Source organism: Durio zibethinus, chromosome 27 (genome assembly GCF_047325235.1).
Source record: "Durio zibethinus cultivar Kanyao isolate XHJ-2024 chromosome 27, ASM4732523v1, whole genome shotgun sequence".
NCBI lineage: Eukaryota > Viridiplantae > Streptophyta > Magnoliopsida > Malvales > Malvaceae > Durio > Durio zibethinus.
The window spans coordinates 13,461,138-13,484,908 of record NC_143188.1 but is presented as its reverse complement, the minus strand read 5'-3'; the positions used below and the strand labels follow the sequence as shown (position 1 = coordinate 13,484,908).

The window sequence follows — 23,771 nt, the reverse complement described above, 5'->3', positions numbered from 1 at the left end:
TAATAGATGATATATATATACACACACACAAACATATATATATTTATATATTAGGTACTTGAATTTATCAAAATTAAATTATGAAAGTTAACTGTTTATCAACAGATCACACTAAAATCTTAAATTTAATTCAATTGATTGATGTAACTATCAATAGCATCCAATAAATTTATGATAAAAATTTTGGCACTTGTAATCTATTCTTTATTATGGGACTATCACCTGCTTTGTAAAAAAGATAGATCACACAATAACCATAAGTCTATATATTTATTAATGAATTCTTTATGTAGAAGCTAAATCGTCGTTTCCCACTGGGAAAGAAATTAACAATTGAAGGAGGGAGAAATCAAGATAGATCATGGGTGTTCACTTGGTGTTTTTCTTCATCCTGCTGCCATGGCTGATACACGCAGCAGTATTACAAAAGCCAGACAAGTCCAGTTGTACAGAAAAATGTGGGAATGTTACGATTCCATCCCCATTTGGACTAAGAGACCACTGCTATACAGATTCGTGGTTTAGAGTAACCTGCAACAATAGCTGATTGGGAAAAGCCTTCCATCAGTCGGATCAATCTGGAGCTGCTCGTTTCGTTCTCGCTAGGCAGCGAGGTCCTTGTCAATAATCCAGTAACATACGTCAACTGTAATGGCTCTGCTCATATTAGTGCTGCCGACCTGACTGGCACTCCATTTTTCTTCTCGAGTAAATACAACATATTTGGGTCAGTAGGTTGCGGCAATTTGGCTACTATTTCTGGTAACCAGACTGATCATCCCCCGCGTGGCTGCATACAACCAAGATGTGGCGACCTGGGCATATCTGGCAATGAAACTGACTTTGTTGGTGTTGGAAATCATTACTCAAATTCCATAATAAATTTATTTGAGATTAGTTAGATATTACTTTATGGACAAGAAGATTTATAACATAAGAATTTTAAGAGGAAAAAAATTCTTGATAAGCAAATTTATATGTTTCTAAATAGATAAAGTCTCTACAATGTTAGATATGAGAAAAAAATGTAAGAGAGTTATAAGATTTTATGAGACAGACACCTTATAGAACTACTTGAGATTTACATCTTATGATATATATATATATATATTTAAATATTTGCAAGTAAATTAGAAGAGACTGAGAGGATCTACATATAGATAGTACATTGGTGCACATGGATATGCGTTTGTTTAGGTTAAGAATAATTCATAAGGCTAGAGGAAAATGAGATGGTCTATGGGTATTAATTGTGAGTGGTTGCTTTGATTGTATGTTTGCGATTTTCTACAACTAATAGATCTTTTTTTTTTATCCGTAGACATTGGTCAATTAGGCCGAATCTTATTAAATTACTGTCTTTTATGTTATTGATTGATTGTTTGATTTTGTTTTTGTTTGTGTGAATGTTCAATTGGATTGAGGCTTTTTGCCTGAGAACTAGTATCAAAGTAAGGTTGGAAAGAGGAAAAACAAGCCTAGGGGAGTCGATTCAATGGAAGAGTTCGAGTTCATACTTTAATAGATTGGTTTGCATGAAGTTTGAAAGCACACAAAAGAAGATGATTGCGAGACTTCCATTGTAAGTGGAATCAAGTATGTCTAGCATAAAAACTAATGATTGATAGAATTTGAGTTTAGATGGAGATTACTGAAAATAGAGACTCAAATTCCATAGCAAATTAATTGAGATTGGTTAGATATTGCTTGATGGATAAAAAAACTTGTAAAAAAAAAATTCTAAAATGAAAAGGATTCTTGATAGACAAATTTGTATGCTTATAAATAGGTAAAGTCTTTACAGTATGAGAAAAAAATGTAATAGTTGTAGGATTTTATGAGATAGATACACTATAGGAGATTTAAATCTTATGGGTATATATGTTTGAATGTTTTTAAGTAAACTATAGGAGATTAAGATGGTCCACATAAGGATGGTACATGGGTGCACATAGGTACACATTTATTTATATTGAGAATACTCTATAAGACAAGAATAGAATGAGAGGGTCTATGGATATTAATTGTGAGTGTTTACTTTGATTTTATGTTTGTAATTCTGTACAACTAGTAGATTTTTTTGTCATCCGTAAATATATATAGATTGAGTCAAATCACATTAAATTACTATCTCTTATGTAATTGATTAATTAGTTGATTTTGCTTCTGCTAATGTGAATCTTCAATTAGATTAAGGTTTTTTGCTGGGCCAATCCCAAATAGCTTCAGCTCTCTTTCATTCTCCAAAGGCAATGCTCTCATCAAACATCCAGTAACTTATGTCAACTGTCGCAATAAAGATGATAATGGGATTAGTGTCAACCTGACAGGCAGCCCATTTTACTTCTCAAATATCCACAGCGCATTCTGGTCTTCAGGTTGTGGCAATTTGGCCACTGCTTTCCGGAATCAAGCCAATGTTTATCCCATTGATGGCTGCCTGCAACCGCAAACATGGCAGAGATTGGTCCTAATAATGGCTGCAACAGATCATGTGTATTTGCTTTCGTGAGGACTTCAATTACTTCGATGAAAATTTGACAATAAAACATGACCGCCAAGAGATAAGCAGTTGGACACATGTTAATACAACACTGCAATGAGGCATACCAAAACGTGGGCTGTGCAAGTTGAAAGAAGGTTCAAACACCTTTTGTAGCTCCGATGGTCGAGATTGTTGGTCCAAAATGAGCTCTAGGCATCTATGTGTTGGCAGCGTCGACTCCAACTTTGTTGAGTGTTATTCTATTGATGTCCGCAGAGGTAACATGTTAATTCATGTCTTCTGATATACCATATGAGATTATACTATATGTGTTTCTAACTTTATTTTATTCATTTCATAAATGACGGAAACAGGTAAATGTGGGAATCCTAAATATAAGTATTGTCATATGCTTTATCGGAATAGTCCTTGCAACTATTGTTCGTCGCCATGCCCTGAAAAATATAAATACGTAACTACTGAAGAGAGGTGCGTGCGTATAGCGATTGATTCACCAACGTTGCCAGCCAAAAAGGAACGAGACTTGGCAATCATTATAGGTGCCAAACTGGCTCTTTTTTTTCTTTTTTTTTTTATGCAAGAGAACCAAACTTACAGTCCATTTGACAGCTTCATTTAAGGGTTCTCACTGCATTGGAAGATTGGTTTTATAATTGAGTCGAATTATAAACGTACCCTCTCTCGATGCGGCGTGAGCCTTCCAATTAGACTCCAAAATTAATGAAACCTTACTATGTAAATTCAAATTTCACCCCACTCTTATCACTAGTATTCAAATTTACCCTTTAAATTAATAAAATTTTTGCCCTATATAGGCTGCAGCACAAGTATTGAAACAATATTTATGTTACTTGGTACAGTTAGGTTAAGGTTCACATGTGAATAAAAAATTTTACATCATAAAGAAATGTAAACAAGATGTCCTATATATACATGGAAGATCCAATAACCCAATAATTTAAGCTTTTGGACTCAAGTGATGTCAAACATGTATGAGCTCTTTTATATGCTCTCGTGGCTCCAAGTGTGACAAATATCCCAACAACTAGTATCAGAGTCAAGGTTATGAGTTCAAGTCTCAGTGGTGTTGCTGGGGGTGGTGTTGCTGGGGGAGATTGTTAGTAAATTTGAGGTTGGCCACGTCTATCAACTTCATGTGCTTGAATGCTAGTATCAGAGTGTAAGGTTCGACTTGGATACAACAAGTATATAATAATATGCAGAAGTGAAACACCTAAACAGACGATGTATTGAGTCAACCTAGAGTGCAAGCTTGACAACCTAGAGTGCAAGCTTGAAGGGGCATTGAGACAACCTAGGTGACAAGGTTGAGTGCTGTAACCTGGCCTAAAAGCATATTAAAGATGTGAGATTGCCTGGCCCAAAGAAAGTGTTGATAAGACTTACTCGCACAAGATAATCAAGGTAGGATTTGATCAAAACTCACAAGTGAATGGGGAAGATTGTTAGAATGAGGCTCACATGTTAGTAAAAAATCTCACATCATAAAGAAATTTGAATGAAATGTCTTATACATGGACCCAAAAACCCAATAGCTTAAGTTTTTGAGTTCAAGTGGTGTCCAACATGTATATAGGCTCTTTGATGTGCTCCCATAGCTCCAAGTATGACAAATCTCCCAATAATTGCTCATATTGTTGAGGTTATCCCACATCAATTGTGGAAGAAGATTTGTTATTGCAAACTGTGTTTGTGAGATCAAAGACATGCAAGAGATGATGCTGCAACAAGGCATTAGTTGCAGGTAGAGTCAATCGGGTGAAATTGATTTGGCTACACATGAGTATTGACCATCTTGTTTGAATCAAGTGGATTCAGCACTAATTCGACCATGTGTGGTTGGGATTTCTTAAAGATTAATGTTGTGGTAGAATTTGTATCAAGGTGTAGATTTGTTAGATATTGACTCAAATTCTAATTGGAAATCAATTTGAATTCCACTAAAATGATATTAGTTAAAGAAATACTTAGTAATTAAGAATAAATATTTTTAATGGGTAAGAGTTCTTAGTAAATAAGAATTCTTGCTGATCAAGTAATTGAGCTTTATAGATGTAGAGAGAGTAGTAACTCTTAGAATTATGAGAGAGAGTTATGAAATCTTTATATGAGAGATAAATTTATAAGGATGTGAAAAATAGTTTGTTTTAAAAAATACTGGTTGCATAGGATAAAAGATATTCCATAGGTTATATATTAGGGAGTATAGAAACAATAATTGTTTCAGAGACTCGAGAATAGTGTTTGTTTATGGTGCTTTATACTTTTTTGTAATCTCTACATTTGTAATGAATTTTCTCTCTCATTTGTGGATGTAAGCAATTAGACCGAATCACGTTAAATATTATCTCTTGCGTGTGATTTATTTTGTGTTGATCTCATTGTGGAATTTCTTTCCACTTAAAAAAATCCCAGCAGGTACATGGGGTATGTACAAAGCACTAAAAAGAAGAAAAGACATCAAGTTTAAGCAAATATATTTTAAAAGGAAAGAAGGTTTACTACTAAAACAACAATTATCCAGCAATGAAGGTAATGTTGAAAAAATGAGGTTGTTTACTTCAAAGGAGTTGGAAAAGGCGACAGATTACTATAACGAGAATCGAATCCTTGGTCAAGGAGGGCAAGGAACTGTTTATAAAGGAATGTTAACAGATGGAAGCATTGTGGCAATCAAGTAGTCTAAAATGGCGGAAGAGAAGATATTTGATGAAAAGAAGCTTGAACAGTTCATCAATAAGGTGATAATTTTATCACAGATTAACATAGAAACGTGGTTAAGCTTTTAGGATGTTGCCTATAGACAAAGGTCCCTTCGCTAGTGTATGAGTTTATCCCAAATGGAACACAGTCTCAACTCATACATGATCAAAATGAAGAATTTCCAATGACATGGTAAATGCGTTTACGAATTGCTATAGAAATTGCCAATGCATTATCCTATTTGTATTCGGCTGCTTCTGTCCCCATTTATCATCAAGACATCAAATCCAGCAACATACTTTTGGATGATAAATACAGAGTCAAAGTGTCGGATTTCGGAACATTAAGATCAATTGCACTTGAACAAACCATCTAACCACTCGAGTGCAAGGAACTTTCGGATACTTGGATCCTGAGTATTTTCGATCAAGTTAATTCACAGAGAAGACTGATGTTTATAGTTTTGGGGTTGTTCTTGTTGAACTTTTGACGGGACGAAAACCCATCTCCTCCAGACAATCAGAGGAAGTAAGAAGCTTGGTACCATTTTTTCTGCTTTCAATGAAGGAGAATTCATTATTTGACATTCTTGATCCAATGGTAATTAATGATGGCTCAGAAGAAGAGATTCTAGCAGTCGCAAAGCTAGGAAAAAGATGCTTGAATCTTAATGGAAAGAAAAGGCCTACAATGAATCAAGTTGCAATGGAATTGGAGTTGATCAAATCGTCAGAAGAAGCTAATGCGATTGATCCAAGTGGCGTTGAAGAATCTGATACAGATGACATAATTGATCCTTGGACTATTGCTTCTTGTTCAACTATGTCAATTGCAAACAATTTGTAGTTGCAATTTTAATTACATCCATGGTACTCCTAGTTTTCAACTAGTTTTTAAATGTTTTTCCTTTGGCGTGTACTCGATGTAATATATCTTCATGTTTAGTTTATATTATTATCCTCCTTCTAAATTCAACTATTTTTGTCTCATTTCTTCATCGTGTTCTTTTTTTTTATTCGAGACTATAAGGGTTTGATTCCAAATCACTATAATTAAAAGTCCAACACAATAAACAAATAAACCTGTGATTCTTTGAACTTTTTGTCCATAGTTAGTACATGTTTTTTCCTGCTCAAAACAAATTTGTCTATCTCCCAATATTCATATCCCAAATGAAAAGGGTCGTATCAACTTAAAATCTTATTCTTGTGTATTATATTAAATAAATCTATGTTTCATCTTTTAAATTAGTTTGTGATTCTTTGACTTGTGCGTGTAAATGATATATTAATACTTGTAAATTATTTTGATTCGATTCGAATAAAATTTAAATTCGATTCAATTATTATTGAATCGAACTTGAGTAGCTCGACTCATCGATTAAGTCGAGTTCGAGCATTTTTATATCCAACTTGAGTAACTTGCAAGTTTAATCGAGCTTTTATGTTTAAATATATTTTTATTATTTTAATTAATAAAATATCTCAAACTCGTGCTCGAGTTCAAGCACACGAACTTTTTTCAAATATAAAAATCGAGTTTATTTTTACATATTAGTTAAGTTTATTCGAGCAAGCTTGAATAACTCGATTTTTATCTCGAATCGAGATCAAGCTAGAAAAATAAAATTCGATTGAGTTCGAGTCAAATTTCGAGCCTCGAATTTTGAATCAAGCTCAAACTTAATATTGTATCAGCTCAAACTCGATCGATTGTACTATTAGTGCGTGAGCTATATTATCATTAACATAAGGATGATATTATTATTTTATTTATAAAAAAGAATAATATTATATATTTTACCCAATAATATGAAAATTTTACTCTTTCCGAAGGATGTAAAGGTAATAAATTAAAAAAATGTAATAAATAAAAAAATTCATAAGTAATGTGATTATTATTTAGGTACTGAGAACGATTGAATTATATCGAACATCTACGAAAATTTTTTTTTTCACTCAGGCCCTAATTAATTTTAATGATTTAATTATTTCTAGTTAAACTATTTTTTCTTGTATCTTGCTCTTGGATTTTCATGCTTGTGAGTTGTTTTTGTATTGTGCCCGTGAGGCTTTGTTTTAATTCTGGAATTACAAAGTTTTAGATTAAGTTTCATTTTAATTATATATTAATTTTATTCAATTATATATTGATTAATAAATAAGTTAATAGCATTCATAGTTCCTAAATTTTGATCTAAATTTTTTTAATCTCTAAATTTTAAAAGCTTTAATCGGATCCTTAATTATCTAAAATTATCCTACTTTGATCTTTTTGTCTATGAAATTATCTAAATTGATGACAAATTTCGGTTGATATCACATATAATGTCAACTAACATTTCATCTGATAGATTAGGAACCAAAATAGAATTCTTTAAAAGCTTAGGGACTAAAGACGAAACTATCTCAAAATTTTATATATTTTATATAATTTTATAAAATATTAAATTTAAAATTATATTTTTATTTTTTTGTTGTAATATAATTTATTAGTTATATTTGTGTTTTTAATAGAAAATAGTTCTTTAAAAATTAAAATTAAGTTAAAAACTCAAATTCTTTTTTAAAAATTCAAAATCATTTTTAAAACAAAAAAAAATTATTTTCTATTAAAAATATTATTTTACTAATAAATCATAATAAAAATACTTTTTTCTATCCATAAAATATATATTTTATTCTATCCATAAAATATATATTTTAAAATATTAAATGTTTTTTATTTTCCTTTTTCAAATTTATTTTATACAAAATAAAAAAGGAAAAGATTAAAATAATTCAAGAAATTTTTTATTTTTATATATTTCAAATATATTTTATAAAATATTATAATTTAAAATATTTTTTAATTTTATCATGATATGATTTATCAATAAAATAATATTTTTAATATAAAATAGATTTTTTAAAAATTAAAATTAATTTGAAAATTCGAAAATAATTTTGTTAAAATTACTTATCATTTTAAAAAATTAAGTAAAGGTTTTTATATCTATTTAAAAAATTAAATAAAACTCCATATAATGTTAAAATATTATGTAAAAATTTTCACATCATTTTCAAAATTAAAACAAATGTATTAATCTATTCTAAAATATAAAAACTTTATATTCATATAAAATAAAAATATAATTTAAAACATTTTTATTTTTTCTTTTTTATAAAACATATTTTATAAAATATATTTAAAAAGGAAAAATAAAATATATTTAATATTTTAAAAATAAATTTTTTGATAGAAATTAATATATTTTATTATGACCTATGAGTAAAATAATATTTTTAATAAAATTTTTTTGTTTTTAAAATTTATTAAAAATTAAAAAAAAAGAATTTGCAAATTTTAACTTAATTTTAAGCTTTGAATTCTAATTTTCTATTTTAAACATAAATCTATCTAATAAGTTATTTTATAAAAGATATGCAAATATAATTTAAAATTAGTATTTTTGATAAGGCATGTATGAAATATATAAAATTTTGATATAATTTTATCTTTGGTCCCTAAACTTTGAGAAAATTTTGATGTCATCACATGATACCAGCTAGCATTTGTTATTAATTTAGATGATTTTATAAACAAAAAGATCAAAATAAAACAATTTTAGACAATCAGGGGTCCAATTAGAACTTTTTAAAGTTTAAAGATCAAAATAGAATTTGGATCAAAATTTAAAAATTACGAATGCTATTAACCCTTAATCAATTAATTAGTTCGATTTATTTATTAATTTTTATATAAAATATAAATTTTGATTACAATTGTAACTTTTATTTTTAATTGTAATTTCATAAACAAAATATTATTACTCTATTACATTGAGCAATGAACATTCGCATTTAACTAAGAAGTTAAGACTAAGGGCTACTACATACAAAGCCACTCTTGGGATGATGTGGGTGATCAAGACCTCCTTAAATTGTTTATTGTTGATCCACTTGAGCTTGTTTCAATCTTTTTGGTGAAATTTCATTTTATTTTTATTTTTATTTTTACAAAAAAAAAATTTAAGAGAGATAGAAGATAGAATTATAAATATTAAACTTTAAACCTTATAAGAAATACTGCATGAATCAAATTAAACATTAGATTCAAATTTACATGAACTTTGACTCTTATAAGTAATTACATTATAAATTATTGCTACGACTCCTACACTATTGCTAGAAAGTGAAAAACAATGGCATCCTTCCACGGTCCCACACACTTTAATCTCCAAGTTTTGACAAGTCATAATACCAAGCAGATTCTGCGGTGCTTTGGCTTTCCTCTCTCATTAGATTACGAGAAAAGAAATAACTTGTACGATTTTCGACAAGTCTATAAATCCCAACCTCGAGGAAAACATGTTTGGATTCCAATATCACTTTTTTTTTTTTTTTCTAAATACTAAAAGTTTTGAAAAATAGCTAGGCAATGGATTTTAAGGAGCCAAATCATGGAATCCTCTTGCCTTTTTATATCTTCAATCATCCATTGGTCTCATTTCACTCATCTTGCCTTCTTTATCACTTTAATCTTTATTCGATCAATAAACTTCACTATTACAAAATATAATACCTTTGCATTTATTGGTTAGTAAGCAATCATTTTCTCTTTAAAATACTTTATTCTAATTTTTATTCCATAAATAAGAATATAATTCTTCTTAGATCATGTGAATCATGTTGAATATAATTTTTTTTATTTTTATTTTAAGCTGTAATTAATTAAAAAATTGCATACATACCTCGAGTTGGTATGTATATTACTGAACATATTTGATAAAAATAAAACTACTTGATATGCTAAATTATATTATTGCATGATAATGCATGATATTATTTACATGATAATTTTTGTTTTTATTTTCTTTCAAATTTAAAAAAGGTTTTCACAAAAAAAAAATTATTTTTCAATCCTATCAAATTATTAGAGGATTTAAATCTTAAATTAAGTCTTACCAAATTATTAGAAGACTTAATGAATTTTTTAAAAAATATTTTTTGTATAAAATCCTATCAACAGATTGGAAGATAATTTTCAATGAAAAATCTTACTAACAAATTGAAGGACATTTCTGACTATAAGCCCTATTTATAGATATTTATTTCTAAAAGTAAAATAAAAGGAATTTGACAACGAAGCTTCTTCAAAATATGATATTATTCGTCATGAATATTCTCAAAATGAAAAACTTATTTTAAATTACTATCAAATTATCGAAGTAATTTTAAGATTAATTTTTAATATTAAATATTTTGATAAATCATAAATATAATTAAGGCTTGGATAATTTAAAATCAAACTAACACTCCTCTTTAAATGAAACAAATTTTGTCAGGTGTCAATTACACCTAAACAAAAAATATTTGTGATAACTTCTTTAATTTATATACAATGACAGGTCTACAGATTTATACATTATGACATATTTTATACAAAATAAGTAAAAGAAAAGATAAAAATAATTCAAGAAAATTTTGATTTTTATATATTTCAAATATATTCTATAAAATATTATAATTTAAAATATTTTTTAATTTTTATTATGATATGATTTATCAATAAAATAATATTTTTAATATAAAATAGATTTTCTAAAAATTAAAATTAAGTTGAAATTTTGAAAATAATTTTGTTAAAATTACATATCATTTTAAAAATTTAAGTAAAAGTTTTTATATCGGTTTAAAAAATTAAATAAAAACTCTATAGAATGTTAAAATATTATGTAAAAATTTTTAGATCATTTTTCAAAATTAAAATAAATTTATTAATCTATTCTAAAATATAAAAACTTTATATTCATTAAAAAATAAATAAATATAATTTAAAACATTTTTATTTTTTTCTTTCTTATAAAATATATTTTATAAAATATATTTAAAAATGAAAAAAAATATTTAATATTTTAAAAATAATTTTTTTGGATAGAAAATAATATGTTTTCTTATGACTTATGAGTAAAATAATATTTTAGTAAAATTTGTTTTGTTTTTAAAATGTACTATAATTTTTTAAAAAAAGGAATTTAAAAATTTTAACGTAATTTTAAGTTTTGAATATTTATTTTATTTTTAAAACAAAATTTTATATAATAAGTTATATTATAAAAAATATGCAAATATAATTTAAAATTAGTATTTTTTATAAGTCATGTATGGAATATATAAAATTTGAGATAGTTTCATCTTTAGTCTCTAAACTTTGAAAGAATTTTATTTTAGTCCTTCATCTACCTCGTGAGCTAACTGATGTCATCACATAATACCAACTGACATTTGTTATCAATTTAAACAGTTCTATAGACGAAGAACCAAAATAAAACAACTTCAAATAATTAAGGATCCAATTAAAACTTTTTAAAATTTATGGATTAGAATAGAATTTGAATCAAAATAGAATTTAAAATATATATATATATATATACATATATATATATTATTACTCTATCACATCGAGCAATGAACATTCCCATTTAACTAAGAAACTAAGACTAAGGACTACTACATACAAAGCCACTCTTGGGAGGATGTTAGTGATCAAGACCTCCTTAAATTGCTTAATGTTGATCCACTTGAGCTTGTTTCAATCTTTTTTGTGAATTTTCATTTTATTTTATTTTTTTTTCAAAAAAAATTGTAAAGAGATAGGAGATAGAATTATAAATACTAAAATTTAAATCTTAAACTTATTAAATATCATCTTATAAGAAAAACTGCATGAATCAAATTAAACTTTAGATTCAATCTTACATGAACTTTGACTCTAATGAGCAATTACATTAGAAATAATTGGTACGACTTCCACACTATAGCTAGAAAGTGAAAAACACCACACTATAGCTAGAAAGTGAAAAACAATGGCATCCTTCCAAGGTCCTACACACTTTAATCTCCACATTTTGACAAGTCGTAGTTCCAAGCAGATTCTGCTGTGCAACCAATTTTTTTTTTTTGGTAAATACTAAAAGTGTTGAAAAAATTAACCAAATAGCTAGGCAATGGATTTTCATGAACCAAATCATGGAATCCTCTTGCTTTTTTATATCTTCAATCATCTATTGGTATCATTAATTCCAATCATCTAGCCTTCGTTATCACTTTAATCTTTATTCGATCAATAAACTTCACTATTACAAAATATAATACCTTTGCATTTAATGGTTAGTAGGCAATCATTTTCTCTTTAAAATACTTTATTCTAACCTTTATTCCATAAATACGAATATAATTATTTTTAGATCATGTGAATCATGTTGAATATAATTATTTTTTTGTTTTTATTTTAAGCTGTAATTAATTAAAAAATTGCATACACACCTTGAGTTGGTATGTATATTACTGAACATATTTTGATAAAAATAAAATTAATTGATGTACTAAATTATATTATTGCATGATATTATTCGCATGATAATTTTTATTTTTTTTTCAAATTTAAAAAAGGTTTTCACAAAAAAAAAATTTTGATCTTATCAAATTATTGAAAGATTTAAATCTCGAATTAAATCTTATAAATTATTGGAGGACTTAATTAATTTTTCTAAAAATATTTTTTACATAAAATCCTACCAACAGATTGAAGAATAATTTTCAATGAAGAATTTTACTAACAAATTGGAGGACATTTTCAGACTATAAACCTGATTTATAGATATTTATTTCTAAAAGCAAAATTTAAGGAATCCAACAATAGAGTTTTTTCAAAGTAAGATACTAATCTCCATGAAAACTCTTAAAGTAAAAGAATTATCTTAAATTGCTACCAAATTATTGAAATAATTTTAAGATCAATTTTCAATATTAAATATTTTGGTAAATCATAAATATGATTAAGATTTGGATAATTTAAAATCAAACTAGTATCATCATTTAGATATGCGTTGTGACGGTACTGTAACTTTCATCACGCGTAACCGCACTTTCAAACCTAAAATCTAACTTTGTAAACTAGAATTTACTATTTAAAGATATCTAAGTCAATCTTGAAACTTCTCTTTAAATGAAACAAATTTTGTCAGGTATCAATTACACCTAAACAAAAAAGATTTGTAATGACTCTTTTAATCTATATCTAGTGATAGATATATGGATTTATATGTTATTACATATCTTATACAAAATAAATAAAGGAAAAGGTAAAAATAATTCAAGAAAATTTTGATTTTTATATATTTCAAATATATTTTATAAAATATTATAATTTAAAGTATGTTTTAATTTTTATTATGATATGATTTATCAATAAAATAATATTTTTAATAGAAAGTAGATTTTTTTAATAATTAAAATTAAGTTGAAAATTTGAAAATAATTTTGTTAAAATTACATATCATTTTAAAAATTTAAGTAAAAATTTTTATATCGATTTAAAAAATTAAATAAAACTCCATATAATGTTAAAATATTATGCAAAAATTTTCAGATCATTTTTCAAAATTAAAATACATTTATTAATCTATTCTAAAATATAAAAACTTTATATTCATATAAAATCAAAAATATAATTTAAAACATTTTTTTATAAAATGTATTTTATAAAATATATTTAAAAAGGAAAAATAAAAAATATTTAATATATTAAAAATAAATTTTTTGGATAGAAAGTAATATGTTTTATTATGACTTACGAGCAAAATAATATTTTAGTAAAATTTGTTTTTTTTTTAAAATGTACTAAAAAGGTATTTGAAAATTTTAACTTAATTTTAAGTTTTGAATAGTTATTTTCTTTTTAAAACAAAAATCTATCTAATGAGTTATATTATAAAAAAAATGTGCAAATATAATTTTAAATTAGGATTTTTTTATAAGTTATGTATGAAATATATAAAATTTTGAGATAATTTCATCTTTGATCTCTAAACTTTGAGAGAATTTTATTTTGGTATTTTATTTGCCTCATGAGCTAATTGACGTCATCATATAATACCAGCTGATATTTGTTGTCAATTTAAATAGTTCTATAGACAAAAAAACCAAAATAAAACAACTTCGGATAATTATGGATTCAATTAAAATTTTTTAAATTTTAGAGATTAAAATAAAATTTAAATCAAAATTTAAGAACTACAAGTGCTATTAACCTTTAATAAATTAATTAGTTTGATTTATTTATTAATTTTTATATAAAATGTAAATTTTGATTATAATTGTAACTTTTATTTTTAATTGTAATTTCATAAATATATATATATATATATATATATATATATTACTACTCTATCACATCGAGCAATGAACATTCCCATTTAAATAAGAAATTAAGACTAAGGGCTACGACATACAAAGCCACTCGTGGGATGATGTGAGTGATCAAGACCTCCTTAAATTGCTTATTGTTGATCCACTCGAACTTGTTTCAATCTTTTTGGTGAAATTTCATTTTATTTTTATGTTTTTTACAAAAAAAAAAATGTAAAAGAGATAGAAGATAGAATTATAAATACTAAAATTTAAATCTTAAACTTATTAAATATCATCTTATAAAAAAAAATTGCGAAAATCAAATTAAACTTTAGATTCAATTATAAATACTAAAATTTAAATCTTAAACTTATTAAATATCATCTTATAAAAAAAAATTGCGAAAATCAAATTAAACTTTAGATTCAATTTTACATGAACTTTGGCTCTAATAAGCAATTACATTAGAAATGATTGCCACGACTTCCACACTATAGCAAGAAAGTGCAAAACAATGGCATCCATCCATGGTCCTACACAATTTAATCTCCAGGTTTTGACAAGTCGTAATTCCAAGCAGATTCCGCCGTGCAACCAATATCATTTTTTTTTTTGGTAAATACTAAAAGTGTTGGAAAAAAAAATTGACCAAATAGCTAGGCAATGAATTTTCATGGACCAAATCATGGAATCCTCTTGCCTTTTTGTATCTTCAATCATCCACTGGTCTCATTCCAATCATCTTGTCTTGGTTATCACTTTAATCTTTATTCGATCAATAAACTTCACTATTACAAAATATAATATCTTTGCATTTATTGGTTAGTACGCAATCATTTTCTCTTTAAAATATTTTATTCTAATCTTTATTCCATAAATATGAATATAATTCTTCTTAGATTGTGTGAATCATGTTGAATATAGTTATATTTTTTGTTTTTATTTTAAGATGTAATTAATTAAAAAATTGCATACATACCTCGAGTTGATATGTATATTGCTGAACATATTCGATAAAAATAAAACTAATTGATATACTAAACTTGACAAGTTTTTTCATGAAGTAGGCTATAATATGAGAATAGAAGTTCGAGTAAATTACCTTTTAAATATAATATATAAATCAGTTGAATTGTTCTGTGAGTGAAAAAGTATTATTATCTTTCCAGCGAAAACGAAAAAACCTATAGTGATTCATTCTAAACAAATTACAAGCACAACCAAAAGAGAATCAGAGTGAGTAGAAGAAAACGCGAAAATTTTTTTTTTTTTTGTTAAGCGGTATAAAATTTTTGGATTTTTCCAGAGTATAATTTTTTTTTGATCGATCCGCATTATTTCATGAATTTGGTCTTGACTATCACTGTTTCAAAAAGATAAAGCATATAAATTTATATGCCAAACTTGTTATTTTAATAAAGTATAAAGAAGATTGGATCAATCTAAAGTTAAAGCTAGCTACTATCTTCGGGGTAGTGTAAGGCATAAATTCTGCAGCTCGGGTACCCAAATATAGCCATGTAGAAACAGAGAAACCGAACTCACCATTTCTTCTATCCTTTCTTCCTTTGTTTCTTCGGGCAACTCCAGCCAAATTTCCTTCAACGGTCGTTGTGTTACCTCCTTTGAATCGTTAAGCTAGCTGGTAGAATTTTATGGCGGGCGACGAGGGGAGAATTCTTATTATTGAGATAGAGAAATCGGATTTCATGAAAGAACAGAGGATGAAATTAAAATCAGCATCGCTTGAATTACAAAACCAGGGAGGAGGTGTATCTCAAGTAGCCAAACCGCCAATACAAAGAGTTACACCTCGCCTAGTTGGCGTTATCAAGGAGGACTATAAGAAATATTTTGAACCGAGGATGGTAGCCTTCGGCCCTTTGCATCATGGCAACCCGCAGTTAGATCGAGGAGAGCGAATGAAACATTTATTGGCAGCTTTCTTCTTAAAGGAGAACAAAACGACTGACGATGCTCTATTCCACAAGATTAAGGAAGAGATAGAGGCTCTTAGGAAATATTATAATCCGGAGGACATAAATTACCACGATGATGACGAGCTATCTTGGATATTCTTCGTGGACGGTTGTGCAGTGCTGTATACCGTATATTACGCTGATCCCGGTGAGTTTGATAAGTCATTCCCTTCAGATATGCTAGATCTCATGACATTTGCCAAATTTGATTTATTCTTGCTAGAAAACCAACTTCCTTACAGAGTCCTCAAGATATTGATTGGCTCAACCATAGATCCCACATGGTGGGAACTATCAATCAAAATTTCATAAATGCTAACCTTATGACAAATATATCTGGTGCGAGGAAGATCCTACAGCTGGACAAAAAAGAAGCAGAAAGGCAAGATTACGCGTACCTTCTGGACAGGTTGAGGACAGAATTACTGACAGGAATGGTAAAACAAGTAAGCTGGGGCGTGATTGGTAAGTTTCTTCTTTGGTGCGGAAACAAGGCAAAAAATAGAAGGCGATTTCTGAGCATCATGGATCTTAAAGAATCAGGAATTCAAGTGAGCCCCAACATGACATGCAACCTTCAAAATATTTCCTTCCATTGCAACATTCAGGGAAGCCTAAAGATGCCACGCCTCGTGGTGAATGAGTCAACAGCCTCCAAGTTCATGAACTTGGTAGCTTTAGAAATGTGTCCAGATTTTGATGATGCTGATGCTGTCACCGCTTACGTATGCTTCATTTCTTCTCTCATTCAAAAACCAGAAGATGTTAAGGAGTTGCGGGCTGCAGGTATCCTTCACAAAGACTTGGGCAGTGATGAAGAAGTAGTTGATCTTTTCAGAGGGATGAGCAGGAACTTGGAGCCAAGTACATTCTTGTATTATGATGTTAAAAAAAACATCCAAAGTTATTGCAACTCGTGGTTAATACGTATCTCTTCCGATTATTCTAGTAGAAAATGGAGAATTCTTGGTTTTTGGGGCGCCATAGCAGGACTTCTTTTCACTTTTATTCAGACTTATTTCACCATCATTCAAGGAAGTAAACATCACTAGTATTTAATTAGTTGGTATGTGTGTTCAAATTCAATTATAGAATTATGTACTCAGAAAAATGTATGCTTTCATCATTTCAAAATGTTTGAAAATGTGTTTTTACAGCACTCTTTAACTTTGTTATGGCAGATTGGTATGGATTTGATTTGATGTTTGATTGGATAAATTAAATAAATATATGGTTAAGGTTTGCTTTAATTTATTTTTACTCTGTCTTTTTATTTACTTTTATTGCTTCTTTAAAAGTTCTTAAAAAAAAAAAACATTAAATATAGAATAGAAAGTCAAAATATAATAATTGATTAAAATGAGTAAAGAAACTAAAATGTGATGCCAACTTTACCATAAACTTTATATAAAATAATTAAATTTGTTCATTATGCTCTTCAAAAGAATAATTCATTTAACAACTAAAATTGAGTACTCTTATAAAACAAATTTAATCTAACCTATCATTTATCATATAGATAAATTAAGTTAATAATATTAAATTTTAAATTAAAATAATACATTAAAAATTTATGATACAAATTGTATTATTTTATTTTTTACATAGCGATTTGTATATTCAAAATTTTATGTACGTCAATATAATTATAAGGTGTCAAATTCACATGCAATGCCAAATCATAAAATATCGATTGGATGTGAAATTGTCTAATCGAACTAGAAGGGTAAAAGTGGAAATTTGCTAGGGGATTGGAGGGGATAACAGTAAGAAAAAGCAGAAAGAAAACGAAATGAAAACCTAAAGCATTTATCAAAATTTACTTACAGAAGGTTTCTGGAAATCTCCCATCCTTTCCTTTGAACATCTCCCCTCCTGCAATTGACCAAGCGAAATCCTCTTTTCTTTCTTTGAAGAAAGCCATGAACAACAACAAAAATCCTCCAAAACCCCTGTTTTTAACCAAAGCCCAACGCGAGCAATTAGCCCTCCAACGCCTCGAAGAGCAACGCGCCCAACAGAAACGCCGCCTCGAAGACCTCCACCGCTCTCACAACAGCACCACCAACAATGACTCCGATTCGCCTTCTACTAAACCCTCCTACGATTCTTCTGACCGCCGCGACCGCGAAAGACAGCGGGAGAGAGACCGGGAATCCGAGCGAAGAAATCGGGAACGTGAAAGGGAGCGTGAGCGGGAGGAGGAAGCCAAGTCTCGAGAGCGAGCGAGGTTGGAGAAGTTGGCGGAGAGGGAAAGGGAAAAAGAATTGGATGCGATTAAAGAGCAGTACCTAGGATCGAAAAAGCCTAAAAAGAGGGTTATTAAACCTAGCGAGAAATTTAGGTTTTCTTTCGATTGGGAAAACACGGAAGATACTTCGAGAGACATGAATTCTTTGTACCAAAACCCTCACGAGGCTCAGCTTCTGTTCGGACGAGGGTTTAGGGCTGGAATGGATCGAAGGGAGCAGAAGAAGCTAGCGGCGAAGAATGAGAAGGAGATGAGAGAAGAAATTAGGAGAAAAGAAGGGGTTGAAGAGAAACCAGAGGAAGCCGCGGCACAGAGGTTAAAAGAAGAAGCAGCGAATACTTATGATACATTCGATATGAGAGTCGATAAGCATTGGTCTGAAAAGAAGCTCGATGAAATGACTGAAAGAGATTGGAGGATTTTTAGGGAAGATTTTAATATTTCCTATAAAGGGTCGAAGATTCCACGGCCAATGAGGAGTTGGACTGAGAGTAAATTGAGTGCGGAGTTGTTGAAAGCTGTGGAGAGAGTTGGGTATAAGAAGCCTTCCCCTATACAAATGGCTGCCATTCCTTTGGGATTGCAGCAAAGAGATGTGATTGGGATTGCAGAGACAGGGTCAGGTAAGACTGCTGCTTTCGTTCTGCCTATGCTGTCTTATATATCTAGATTACCTCCTATGAGTGAAGAGAATGAAGCTGAAGGACCTTATGCTGTTGTCATGGCCCCAACTCGTGAACTTGCTCAGCAAATTGAGGATGAAACTATGAAGTTTGCACATTATTTGGGTATTAAAGTTGTTTCAATTGTAGGTGGTCAGTCAATAGAGGAACAAGGGTTTAGGATTAGACAAGGGTGTGAGGTTGTTATTGCTACGCCTGGTCGTCTGCTGGATTGTTTAGAGAGGCGGTATGCTGTGTTGAACCAGTGTAATTATGTGGTTCTTGATGAGGCTGATAGGATGATAGATATGGGTTTTGAGCCGCAAGTTGTGGGTGTACTGGATGCTATGCCATCTAGTAATTTGAAACCGGAGAATGAAGATGAGGAGCTCGATGAGAAAAGGATTTATCGTACAACTTATATGTTTAGTGCTACCATGCCTCCAGCTGTGGAGCGGCTAGCTAGGAAGTATTTGAGGAATCCTGTTGTGGTCACCATTGGTACTGCTGGAAAGGCTACTGATTTAATTTCACAACACGTGATGATGATGAAGGAATCAGAGAAGTTTATGAGATTGCAGAAGTTACTTGATGATCTCGGGGATAAGACGGCAATTGTGTTTGTCAATACTAAGAAGAATGCTGATACTATTTCCAAGAATCTGGATAAGGCTGGTTATAAAGTAACAACTTTGCATGGTGGAAGGTCGCAGGAGCAGAGGGAAATTAGCCTTGAGGGTTTTAGGGCCAAGAGATACAATGTCCTTGTTGCTACTGATGTTGCAGGACGTGGAATTGATATTCCTGACGTGGCTCATGTAATTAACTATGATATGCCTGGTAATATTGAAATGTACACACATCGTATTGGAAGAACTGGGCGTGCAGGGAAGACTGGTGTGGCCACAACATTTTTAACTCTCCATGACACTGATGTTTTCTTTGATCTCAAGCAGATGCTTGTTCAAAGCGGCAGCCCTGTTCCTCATGAGCTGGCAAAGCATGAAGCGTCTAAGTTCAAACCAGGAACGATTCCTGATAGGCCTCCTAGACGCAATGACACTGTTTTTGCTCATTGAGAAACGCAGGTTTTTATTGGCACATAAAAATTGAAGATCCAATCTGCATATCTGTACTATGATATTTTGGTTGCCAAAGTGTTGAACATTGCTGCAGACAAGTAATTGCATTTGCGCTACAATTGTAGAATTTGAAAGTGGTAATTGCTTTCTTTACTTTAATTGCTGTTGTATTGCTGCTACCATGCCAATTAGTCACTAGAAGAGTATTACTTGGTAATGGGAAGAAAGTTAACATTTTGAAATATTTTTATTTTGAGGTCACTGAATACTATTTTATATCTTCTTTGGGATGGTAATGTTTATAACTGCTGTAATGGTTTGTGGCTTGTTTGTCTTTATTATGTTTGCAAACATTTAATTTTGATATTTGGCTTGGATGGATATTTGGGAGGAAAAAACCATGTGCTCAAAGAATAATGCACAAAGAAGAAGAAATATCCTCTCTATATATATTATAGTTACACATATATATATATGCTTTTGACATATTAAATAAAGCTTGACAAAATTATTACCTCTGTAGAAGTTGAGGTATACCTCAACATTGATTATACTTGTGACATATTAAGTAAAGATTGACAATATTACCACTTCTATAGAAGTTGAGGTATTCCTCAACAGCTTGGATGTAACTTATTTAGGTAACAAATTGGAGGTTGGATGTTTGGGAGAGTCAAGATGCTTATTTTTATCTTTGAAGATTATATTGGCATGGAACATGAGGCTTTACTTCTTGATTGGATATTAGCATTCAAGAACTTCCATGCAATGTCAGTAGTTTTAAAAGTTAGAAGCTTTCCTGAAAGGACGTGGTATTGTGATAGTTGACTGTAGCCTTTATATTGAAATTATCCTTGAAAGGAAAACCAGAAACCTAGTGTCCTAGGAACAAAAAGCTGTGTCTTAGGAATTGCTTTAGTTCAAGGTTCTTTCCCTTATTCTTCTTTGATTATTGTAGCTGAAATGTGTGTTTTGAGAGTGAATCTTCATTTTCCAAACCAAATATTGGTTGGATCATTGTATGGATGGATCATCTGAATATGAACGGTCTGCATCTTGTTAGTTGTTTTAAATGACATTTTTTAGGTTACTAGGACTGAACTTGATAGAGGAGTTTTCAAGTAGGAAATAGGATTTTCATTCAGTTTCCTTTTCTGTGTGGATTGGAAAGGTGGTAGACAGATACATGATCTATTCTTTTCATTTCTTTATGCTTTTCTGATTTCAATAACTTGATACTCTTATTTGGGCTTGGATCATGCACAACAAATAGAGTAGCCCTTGTGAGTGTTATTATTTTTTCTTTCCCTGTTATTGCTGTACTTCATTGTTGTTTGCATTCGTTATTGTATATTGCATTATTATTACTATTATATCTATTCGTCCTGCAGGTATACTGTTAATACTCGAGCTACGAAAAACTCTACAAAATGGTCTTTAGCATGAAGAGTTGGGTGTGCTTTGTCATTGGTTGTTGGCACATTCGCTATCATACCATGGCCGTTCACGTTAATTTGTTCTCTTGCCGTACATGGATGCATCTTCTGATATCCTATAATTAAATTTTGGTAATGAACTGTCAACATTACCGGTTCGCTGCCACATGTTGTTTTCTTCTTTTTATTTTTTATTTTCTTTTTTTAAATATTTAATTAACATTTTTTAAAATTATCAAAGTATATATTTTTTAATGATTCTAGTATTATGGATCTACTTATAAATTTTTTTTTTACCCTTTTTAATTTTTTTCTTTTTTAAAAAATATATAATAATATTTTTTAAAATTGTAAAAATGTATATTTTTATTTTTTAAAAAATATTTAATAACATTTTTAAAATTATATAAATTTATATTTTTAAAAAATTTATTTTTTTATGTGTGAGATTTACTTATACTAATTTTTTTAACTTTTTTTTTACAAAAATATTTAATACAGATTTTTTTTAAATTTTTTTGGAGTCACTTGATGCTAATGATATGTAATTTTTTTGTTTTTTTTATATTTAATAAATAATTTTTTATATTTTATTTTTTTTAGATTCACTTGATATCAATAGTATAATACATTTCAAGTCATTTACTTTTTTTTTGGCATTGTCTTTATAATTTTTTTGTTATTTATTTATTTTTTTTAAAAGTTTAATATTTTAAAAAATTTTCTTTAATATGGATCTCACTTGATATGATTATTTAAATTATAGTTTTTTCATTATTTTTTTAATTTGATGACATTTAAAGAAAAAAATATTAAACCAATGTCACATCCAAATTAGATTTTTTTAAAAAAATTTTTAGTTTTTTTATTTTTTTAAATTCATGATGTCAAGAAAAATTCATCCTTGCAAATATTGAATGGTAACTCAACTTTATTTTTTTTATTTTTTATTTTTTTGCGTTTAATCTTTCCTTTTTTTTTTTAGTTTTTTCTTTTTTCTAAAATAAGATCATTTTTGAAAAAAAAAATCGAATGTTTACATGTGATATTTTATATTTTATTGTTTTTAATTTTTTATTTATTATTTGATAAGTTAATTTAAAATATTAATATTTTAAACTTAATTAGGATATTCACATAGTATCTAATAAACTCTCTTTCCTTTTTTTTTTTTCCCTTTTTTATGTTTTTATGTTTTTTTTATTAAATTAATTTTGGTATAAAAAAAAAGGATAATGGAGATGTCTACATATCCCATATATTATTTTTTTCTTTCATTTTTTTATACTTTGAATTAGATAAATTTTGTAATAAAATGTATTAATTAATAAAAATGTTAAAATAATGTATCCACATGATATTAATCCATTCTAATTTGATAAGGGATGATTAAATAATATGCATCCAACTTATATTAATCCATTTTATTTTGATAAGGGATAAATTTTTTTTGAAATTAGGATCGAGTTGAGATAAATTTTATTCCATTAAGACATACGATATTAAGACAAAAGTGTATTTAATGTGTTTTATCTCATTTTATTTTAAGATATAAAGAAAAATATTTTTTATTATTAATTTAATTATATATATGTATTATATTAATAAAATTATTTTTTAATATTTTAAATTAAAAAAATTAATACTTTAAACTCAACGGGAGTGTGGCACATTTTATGAACTCTTTTATTAATTTTTATTTTTTTATAATTTCTTTTATTTTATATTTTTATTTTTTAATTAGATATATTTTATGATAATAAAAGATTAATTTAGGTATTCATATGTCATTCTTGGTTTTTCTAATTTTTAATTTTTTTATTAGATAAATATTGAAAAAAAGTGAATAAAGATGGCAAAAAAAGAAAAAACCGGTAACATTTTTGTTTGATAAAAAATAGTATCATATGGATTTTAATCCATATTCGATATAGATTTTTTGTTGTAAAAAATCAATA

The 23,771-nt window shown here is 28.5% G+C and overlaps 1 protein-coding gene and 2 pseudogenes across 1 annotated transcript; all 3 read left to right on the top strand.

Annotated features, from left to right (window-relative positions):
- Window positions 1-1,406: 1,406 nt before the first annotated feature.
- Window positions 1,407-6,076, top strand: LOC111279659 (wall-associated receptor kinase-like 2; annotated as a pseudogene).
- Window positions 6,077-15,728: 9,652 nt separating this feature from the next.
- Window positions 15,729-17,620, top strand: LOC149510955 (UPF0481 protein At3g47200-like; annotated as a pseudogene).
- Window positions 17,621-18,170: 550 nt separating this feature from the next.
- On the top strand, window positions 18,171-22,068 carry LOC111279720 (P-loop containing nucleoside triphosphate hydrolases superfamily protein). The gene is made up of 2 exons (XM_089756280.1): window positions 18,171-20,514; window positions 21,769-22,068. Exon 1 carries the CDS (start codon window positions 18,305-18,307, stop codon window positions 20,372-20,374), a length of 2,070 nt encoding a protein of 689 aa, XP_089612406.1. The 5' UTR covers window positions 18,171-18,304; the 3' UTR covers window positions 20,375-20,514; window positions 21,769-22,068.
- Window positions 22,069-23,771: the final 1,703 nt, after the last annotated feature.